Source organism: Mesoplodon densirostris, chromosome 18, assembly GCF_025265405.1.
Source record: "Mesoplodon densirostris isolate mMesDen1 chromosome 18, mMesDen1 primary haplotype, whole genome shotgun sequence".
In the NCBI taxonomy this organism is placed as follows: domain Eukaryota; kingdom Metazoa; phylum Chordata; class Mammalia; order Artiodactyla; family Ziphiidae; genus Mesoplodon; species Mesoplodon densirostris.
The window spans coordinates 18,453,973-18,462,764 of NC_082678.1; the positions used below are offsets into that span (position 1 = coordinate 18,453,973).

General features: G+C 56.2%; 2 protein-coding genes across 2 annotated transcripts; both read right to left on the reverse strand.

Moving 5' to 3' along the window:
- Nucleotides 1-728: 728 nt before the first annotated feature.
- ZACN (zinc activated ion channel) lies at nucleotides 729-2,864 on the reverse strand. Its single transcript, XM_060082708.1, has 5 exons — nucleotides 2,818-2,864; nucleotides 2,000-2,051; nucleotides 1,691-1,898; nucleotides 1,363-1,524; nucleotides 729-919 (listed from the first exon to the last, which is right to left on the reverse strand). The coding sequence occupies exons 1-5, from the start codon at nucleotides 2,862-2,864 to the stop codon at nucleotides 729-731; spliced, it is 660 nt and encodes a 219-aa protein (XP_059938691.1).
- A 43-nt stretch (nucleotides 2,865-2,907) lies between these two features.
- GALR2 (galanin receptor 2) lies at nucleotides 2,908-5,585 on the reverse strand. The gene is given in 4 exon segments (XM_060082709.1): nucleotides 2,908-2,976; nucleotides 3,180-3,733; nucleotides 3,736-3,947; nucleotides 5,218-5,585. Coding segments are annotated over 4 exon segments (1,203 nt in total).
- Nucleotides 5,586-8,792: the final 3,207 nt, after the last annotated feature.

The window sequence follows — 8,792 nt, forward strand, 5'->3', positions numbered from 1 at the left end:
AAGGACAGAGAAGGGAGACAGAGGTCTGTGCCCTCAGCCGCCTCGTGTGGACAGGAGCAGGAGAGCGGAGCAGGCCCACCCCCGAGCCAGCTCGGACTTGAGGATGGAGAACCCCCTTCAGCCCAGGCGTGAGGGTTGGGCTCGGAGGAGCAGGCCACACTGCAGCCACAGGGCCTGGAGAAAGGCAGGCAGGGTTGACCCGCTCTCGGATTCAGTGCAGAGATTCACCGCATTCCCCGTCCCCGCAGTCCTGCGGTCTGGGGGGGTTCTGCCCCCGAGGCATCCCCCCCGGTGGCTGGAGCGGGAGTGTTCTCTCCCCTGCCCTCTGGGGGCCAGCGCTCTGCAGGACTTCACACAACGAGTTCTGACCAGCCCGTGCCTGGAGCCAAGCAGCAGTGGTTGCAGAGGAGCAGTTAGGCTGCGTGTGGGGACTGGGGGACCAGTGAGGCGACCTGGGGCAGAGTGGGGGTCGGGGGGCGTGAGATGGGCCCCACCTACTTCGATAGGAGTGAACAGCTGAGCTCAGTGAAGACAGACCCCTGAGGCGCCCTTGCACTGGGATGATGGGTTTATTCCACACTCCTTGCTTGCATGCTAACAGAAGGGAGCGCTCAGGGTGGCCTGGGGTCCTCCAGGCTTAGGGAAGAGAGTGGACCTCCCTCCCCACCTCTTTCCTGAGACCCTGTCACAGCCCAACCCCTCAGGTCTGTAGCCCCAGGCCCTGCCACTTACAGCCTGGGCCACCCACCGTGGGGTGCAGCCTCACCAGGGGCTGGGTCTGACTGGCATGTCGCCCACATCCAGAGCACAGCGAAGATGAACTGGCTACACAGCACCCCTGCCACGTACACCAGGAAGAAGATGTGATCAGCAGCCTCAGCCCAGCTCCGCCTGGACCCCGTTACTCCTCTGGAGGCTTCTGTGTGGGGAGAGGCAGGAAAAGGAGGTGTACTTCAGGGCTCCCCTGACATGCACGCTTTCCCGGAGCAGAAGGGTGAATCCCAGGAGGTGCCAGTCTGTATTTCTCCCTTTGTTAGAGTCACAACTAATGAATGTTTGGGTCTGGCCCATTCTAGGTCATCTTGAGTTGAAAAAACGTCCCACAAGAGAGGCTCTGCAAGGCAGAGGGTTATCCCAGGGAGTCTGAAGTCACCCGGTCCTTTAGGGAGGCTAACCCTGCTCCCTGCTCCAGACCTGCTGCTTCCAAGGGCAGCCGTGGTGGAACCCAGGGACAGTGGAGCCAGCAGAGTGCATGCAGGAACCTCTAAACAGCCTGGTAACCCACAACCCCAGCCCGCCAGCTTTGCCCCTAGGCCTCTTTTCTCAGCAGCCCCCAACGAACGGGCCCCAGGCCCTGGCCACCTTCAGAATTAGGCCCTGGGTTCCCACAGTCATGCTGCTCCCCGCTCAGGACTGGGCTGGGGCTGCTCTCAGCCCTGAGGTTGCTGTGGGCCAGCAGCCCGGACAACAGCACGGTCTCCGTGGTGCTGATGAAGAGCAGCAGCAGGGCAGTGAAGTAGTGAACTGGGGAGGTGGGCAGGGAGGGGAGGCCAGGGGCCAGGTCCGGCCTTGAGAGCCCAGGGACCTGAGCAGAGGCACCCTGGCTTGGGCGACAGCAGGTGCGGGCAGAATGAGGTGGGCCCGGCACAACGTGGTCCTGCCCCCGGCCAGGCGAGGGTGTGGGCCTTACTGAGCAGCGGGTTGCAGGAAGAGAAGCTGGGCAGGGCCTGAACCAGGGAGGAGTGGAAGACGAGGTAGCCCAGCAGCAGGGTCACCTTGTAGGCAATGCGCTCCGTCCGGAGGGGCAGCAGCGCCCCGCACAGGTCAGCCAACAGCAGTGCCTCCCCGGGTACCAAGAGCGCTATGATGGCCTTTAGCGCTGTGTTCTGCAGGCGCAACTGGAAGGAAGAAGGTCGGGGCTTTCCAGTGGGGGTTGCGCAGGGGTGGGCAGTAGAAGGGGGCCTCTGGGCAGTTGGTTGGAGGCAGCTGTTATGCGCACCAACCCTGGGGCCTTGGACTTGGCACGCCCCCACACCAGGTTCAGCAAACACCTGAAGACAAAGCCCAGGACCTAGCCCCACCCACCTTGCACCTGCCTAGGCTTCCTGGTCCTGCTCCATTTCCACCACCTGGAACCAATCATCACACTCAAGACCCATCAAGCAGACCAGGGAAGCAGGGGACCCCTGCCCAAACACACACACTTTTCTCTGACACTGTCCTTCCAATCTGGCCAGGTGCAGCCTCTGTTTCCACAGCAGGCACCGCCTGGCTAAATACCCGGACCCTTACCAAAGTGCTCTGTGCTCAAAGACCTGAAGTGGGCACACCCTTGGGTTATCCTGCCTCTCCTCAAACACTGAACTAATTTCATGTAAAAAGCTTGGCTCAAGAACTCCGGGAGTGGGGCAAACCTGGGGACAGGTAGAGGCTAGCTCCTGACCAAAGCTTGGGGGCATTTTTGTTCGGGGCGGGATTCTCAGCCTGCCCCGGTCCAGCAGTGCCTTAGAACCGCTGCTGTGCGCCCCAGAGCAGGACTGATGGGTGTGCGGGTGATTTTCCTGGCCTGAGGATAAACCAAGCCCTTAGAGACCAGATCCCAGATAGCTGCAGTGAAGGAAGGAAACCCAAAGGCTGAAGGTGGGTAGGCACTGATCTGGCTGGCATGACTCCAAGGGACCCCAGGGAGCTGGGAACAGGCAAGGACCCGCCACCCGTAGGCGCATGAACGCTACTAGGAACACACAGTGTCCAAGTCTGTCATCGACCGGTTTATCGAGCGCGCTGAAACACTCAGCCCGCCTTTGTCGCGCTCACTGGCGGCTGCTGGTTCCCCGATCTACATACACCTGGCGCTTCCGCATGGCCACGTGCAAAGAGCCTTCGGTCGTCCCGCGCTCCCCAGCCTCAGTTAGGGACTTCTACACGGACTTTAACTCTGCCGCCTTCGGTGCGGGCCGCCCTCTTTCCTTGTAACTAGGCAGGGCACCCGCCCTCATTTATCGAGAGCTCCCCTGTGAAGTCGTAGAGCCTCGTGAGATATGCGGAGACACGGCGCGCCAATGCACGCGGAATGGATTGCGCGTTTTATTAACAGATGAAACTCCCTCCACGATCCCCCGACCTCTGACTCCAATCTTTGAACACCCAAGTGTACTCCCTAAGTGCCTTCGGGTCACATTAACTGTCAAGATGGCTTTGGGAGCCTTTTGGTCCCGCCAGGACAGGCTAGGAACCGAGCTCGAGGACTGGCAGCTAAGAGGCGCCGGCGCAGGAGCAGAGGGCCCGGCTGCCTCGCTCACGTGCGTTACGTCGGTGGACTCGCGCTCCAGCACGCTGCCGTTGTGGGTGCCCTGGGTCGCGACGCACACGCGGCCGGAGGCTCTGCGCGGGGCGCGGCGCAACAGGCTCGCGCAGATCTTGCGGAAGTGCTTGGAGACGAGAGCGTAGACGATAGGATTGACGCAGGAGTTGGAGTAGGAGACGAGGTGCGAGAGGATACGCAGCGCGTAGGTAGAGCGCGTAAGGGGGGAGCGGCCGAAACACACGCAGAGGATAAGCGCGTGGTGAGGCATCCAACAGGGGCAGAAGAGCGCGGCCACGATGATGATCATACGCGTCAACTTGCGCTTGGCGCGCCGGGCGCCCGAGCCGGCGGCCACCGGGTCGACGGAGCGCCAGAGGTAGCGCAGGGTGCGCGCGTAGGTCAGGCCGAGCACCAGCACGGGCAGCTGAAGACAAAGGTGCAGAGGTCCATGGCGCGGCGGCGAGGCGCGCTCCACGCCGGGTGGCACACGGTCAGGTTGGCTAACCGTGACTGGCGGTAGTAACTCAAGTACGGCCCGGAAAAGAGCAGCGACAGCCCCCAGATGAGCCCGATGGCCGCCAGGGCGTTGCGAGGCGTGCGCAGCTCGCGGAAGTGCAGCGGGTAGCGGGTGGCCAGTTACCTGCGGGTCAGGCCAGAAAGGGAGACGTCTGGTGTGCCGGCGGATTCGCGGAGGCAGGGCCGGACCCCTCCACCTCGAGCCCCACGCTCAGTGTCGAGGAATGTTTCTAGCGCACGGTAATACCGCACAAGCCCGGAGGGCGACACAGAGCATCCCGGACACCCTCAGCCGCGCCTACATGTGGGGCGGGACCCGGCAGCAGGAAAGGCCACTCATCTGCTCTTCCTGAGACTACGACCGCAATCGGATTCCACCCGCGAGGGCACCCCGAAGATTAAACAGACTTTGGGGCTCCGGCAGGCTGTGATTACCCACCAGTGACGGTGCCCGGAGAGGTAGGACCCAGGCGCCTCGAGGCCCTAGGAGACAGCCTGGAGACACTGTCAGGCAAGGTACCGCGAGGGAATTCCTTAGAGAAGCCGACGTTTTATGGGTCCCACCAGTGCTCTCTTCTTGGAACCAACACACTTGGCATTCAGTGGAACTGGGAAGTATATGGGGAATGGGGCCTCACCTCGCTGCCTGTCCAGCGAAGGTTGGGAGGACGTGGGGACGGAGGGGGCCGGGGAGATACCAGGATTCCCTCCCTAGGAATCCCCCAGGTGTCCTTTCAAGCTTCAGCTTCCAAGGGGACCCTTGGGCCCGCTCCTCTCCTGCCCTTGCCCCCGGGCCTGTTGGTCAGGTTGTGGGACCGAGCTAGGGAGCCTCGGGCATGCTTGCTCGGGGTTTGGCATGGGCCCTCACGAAGGACCCAAATTCTGCAGTCCGCACCAGAGTCGGCTGTGCGGAGCAAACTGTGGCTTGGAGGCCAGCGAAATGGAGGCGCCCGAGTTTGATGCCAGGAGACAGGCCAATGGCTTCACGCACAGGATTACTGGATGGGCAACTCTGAGCAAATCACTTACAAACTCGGTTTGGTCTGTAAATTGGGCACAGTAATCCCTCCCATCCCAGCCTCCCAGGGGCATTGAGCTTCAAAGGAGACCCAGCACGGGGAAAAACGCTTTGTACCCAGAAACGTTGTGCTTTGTCAGATGCCAGCGTCGCTGGAGAGCTGAGGTCTCCGGCCTGAAGCCCCTGAGGATGCACCTAACAGAGAGACACGGAGGTCCCCCATTCTTATTCTTCTTTTTTGTCTTACACGCCTGCTTGTCTTTCACTCCTTCCTGGTTCCCTTGCCTTCCTAGTGTTCTTTTCTACTTTCCACACATCCCTCCTTGACCCTCAAGTCCAGCCCCCTTCTCCAGCCACAGCCTGCCTGCCAGCTCACCTGTCCAGGGAGACGGCAGCCAGTGTGAAGCTGCTGGCATGCATGGTGAGGAAGATGAGGAAGTGCACCGCCTTGCAGAGCAGCGAGCCGAACACCCAGTCGTCCAGGGTGTAGATGGTGGCCTGGAAGGGCACGCAGCACACGATGAAACACAAGTTGGCCACGCCCAGGTTGAGGATGAACAGGTTGGTGGTGCTGACCGCCTGGCCACCACGAAGCAGCACGGCCAGCACCAGTGAGTTGCCTATGGTGCCCACGAGGAAGATGAGCGCAAATAGCATGGGCATGATGACCGCCTCAGGCTGCCAGCTACCCCGGCCGCCCGCCTCGTTCGTGTCCTCGGTGTCCAGGCCACCCGAGCCATTCATAGTGCCGCCGCACCGGGGCTGCCCCGACTTCTGCAGCCGTCTGCGTCCTGGCGAGCGCGCAGCTCCAGCGGCTTCAGCCGCTGCAGCGCCCAGAGCGACTCGGCGGAGCTGCGGGTGGAGTGAGTCTCGCTGAGACTGGGGCAGGAGAAGCGGGTGCGCTGGGGGCAGGGGGAGGAGCGAGCAGCCGAAGGGTGGGGTGTTCCCCCTGGCGGCCGGCCGCGCTGGGGGAAGGGCTGTCCAGTGGCCTCGGCGCGCCCCGGCCAAGGCACAGGCTGCCCACCCCTGGGGCGGAGGGCCGCGCCAGTGTCTGCTCCCCGGCCCTCCGGCGTCGTCGGCGCGCTCCAGCCTCCGACTCCGGGCTGTGCCGGGCTGAGCAGCGAACCGACCTCTGGGGCAGACGCCGGAGTGGTGGAGGGACCGCCTGCCGGGAGCGCTCGTCCGCTACCCCGCGCGCCTCGGCACTTCCCTGCAGCCTGGCGGGCGCGCCAGACCTCCTGGGGCAGGCTGGGGGGCGTCCTCGAGAGAGTTCCAGGTGGCGCCTAAAGCGTGGGGTGGGAGTGATGAAGGGCGGAGGCGGATGGGAGTGCTGCCGTTTTCCAGAACTGGCGAGTGGGACGGCCCTGCCATGTGCCCCACGCCTCTTCCCACTTCTAATTCCCAGGAGCAGCGGTGGGGATGGTGCAAGGATTTCTTTCATTCCCTTCTCTCCCTCACTGAGCGCTCCCCGCTCCAATTCAGTCCGGTAAAAATTTATTGAGCATCTGCTGTGTGTCAGGCTCTGTTCCTGGCGCCGTGCCTCGGTTTCCTCAATATTACAATATGGGCTAATAACACCTTCTCAGAGGGCTCTGATGAGAATGGAATGAGATGTGTGTGAGAGACCTGAGGCCAGTTGGTAGAATCTGGATGAATCCAACTCTTCTTCTTTTTCTCCTTACCCTATTCAGATATCCAACAAGGGGAAACTTAAAGGAAATACAAAACAGCAGAGGACCATGCATCAGGAGCATTTTACTAGATAGCCAGGAGGGTGTTTAGGTTGCAAAAAAAACAACTTAAATATTTGTTTCTGATTTTGACATACTAGGCATCAAACATCTGTGACCCAGAATCATCACTGTTTCTATATAATTTTGAAACTGGGTTTGAACATCACTACCTTCTGTAGCTTGACCTCTGCTTCCCCTTTCCTCGCCCTGTTCCTTGAGTCCTAGTCAAAAACATTCTTTTTCCACTTTCCCCTCCAGGATCTCAGCCTCAGGAGCCCAGCTACCTGCTCCTCTTGGTAAGGAAACCTTATTCACACCTCTGCCCTGCCTGCTTATTCACTGAATAGGAAGATAATAACCATTCATGTTTCTGAGATGCTTGCCATTCATTTATTGAATACACATTTATAAAGCACTTACTCCTTTCCAGGCACTGCTCTAGGTCCTTGGGATTTACCAGTGAGCTCTACAAAGATCAAGGCCCTTCATGAGCTTCCTTTCTAGCAGGGAAGAGACAATAAGTATAACTCAAGTTATTAATCAATTACAAGTTAAGTACTTGCAGGAAAAGTAAATCACGGTGAGGGAATTGGGAGTACTGGAGTGGTGGTGATGGTGCAATTTAAAATGGGGTGGTCAAGCAGACCTCATTAGGAAGGTGATATTTGAGCAGAGTTGAAGGAGCTACCTAGCAGATAGCCAAGGGAAGTGCATTCCAGATAGAACAGCCAGTGCAAAGGCCCTAAAGCAGGAGTGTGCCCGTGTCCCTAAGCAAGGAGGGTTGTCTGGCTTGAGCTGAATGGACAAGAAGGAGATTGACACGAGAGAAGGTGAGAGGCGTAGCATGTAGGACTTTTTTCCATTGCAAGGAAGTCTTCTAGTCTGACTAAGAAGAGGAGCCATTGCAGAGTTTTGACTAGAGGACTAACATCATCTGACTTACTTTTTTTAAAAAAAGCTTTATTGAAATATAATTCACATACCATACAATTTACCCACATAAAATGTTCATTTGTTTTTTAGTACATTCACAGAGTTGTGCAACCATCACCACAATCAATTTTAGGATGTTTTTGTTCCTGCCTCCCACCCCTAGCCCTACACAACCACTCTTTCTGTCTCTATAGATTTGCCTATTCTGGACATTTTATATAAATGGAATCATACAATATGTGGCCTTCTGCGTATACCTTCTTTCACTTAGCCTAATGATTTCAAGATTCATCCACAATGTAGCATGTATCAGTACTTCATTCCTTTTTATGGCCAAATAATATTCCATTGTATGATAATCACATTTTGTTTATCAAATTCATTTGTTGATAGACATTTGGGAGACTTACTTTTTTAAAAATTATTTTTAATCTTGGTAAAATATACAAAACACAGTTTGCCACCTTAAACATTTTAAGTGTATAGTTCAGTAGTGTTAAGTATATTCACATTGGTGTGCAACCAATCTCGAGAACTTTTTGATCTTGCAAAACTGACAGTCTATAGCCATTAAACAATAACTCTCCATTTCCCCTGCCTTCAGCCCCCAGCAACCGTCATTCTACTTTCTATGAATTTGACTACACTAGATACCTTATATAAGTGGAATCATACCATATCTTTTCATGACTGGCTTACTTAGCACAATATTTCCAAGCTTCAATCATGTTGTAGCATGTGTCAGAATTTCCTTCCCTTTTAAGGCTGAATAATATTCCATTGTATGGACAGACCATATTTTGCTTATCCCTGAGGGCCGCTGGGTTGCTTCCATCTCTTGGCTATTGTGAATAATGCTACTATAAACGTGGGTGTACAAATAACTCTTCAAGACCCTGCTTTCAATCTTTTTGGATATATACCCAGAAGTGAAATTGCTGGATCATATGGCAATTCTTTTGATTTTATAAAGAGCTGCCATACTGTCTTCCACTGTGGATGTACCATTTTATATTTGCACCAAAAGTGCACCAAGGTTACAATTTCTCCACATCCTCGCCAATACACGTTATTTTCTGTTATTATTATCCTTTTAATAGTAGCCACCTTAATGGGTGTGAGGTGATCACTCATTGTGGTTTTGATTTGCATTTCCCTAATGATTAGTGCAGACTTACTTTTAAAATGCACCATTTAATTTAGTCTTCACCACCCTAATTGGTTATCCCCGTTCACAGATGAGGGAAAAGGTTTAGAGGGAGATTATTTGCCCAACATCTCCTAA

Bases quoted from the DNA above. Each gene is read 5' to 3' on its own strand.
- ZACN (XM_060082708.1), bottom strand. From the start codon at position 2,864: ATGCGGAAGCGCCAGGTGTATGTAGATCGGGGAACCAGCAGCCGCCA. The intron at 2,052-2,817 runs GTGAGCGCGACA...CTTTGTCTTCAG, and splicing joins CGGGGAACCAGCAGCCGCCA to GTGTTTGCTGAACCTGGTGT. The intron at 1,899-1,999 runs GTGCGCATAACA...TCTTCCTTCCAG, and splicing joins AGTCCAAGGCCCCAGGGTTG to TTGCGCCTGCAGAACACAGC.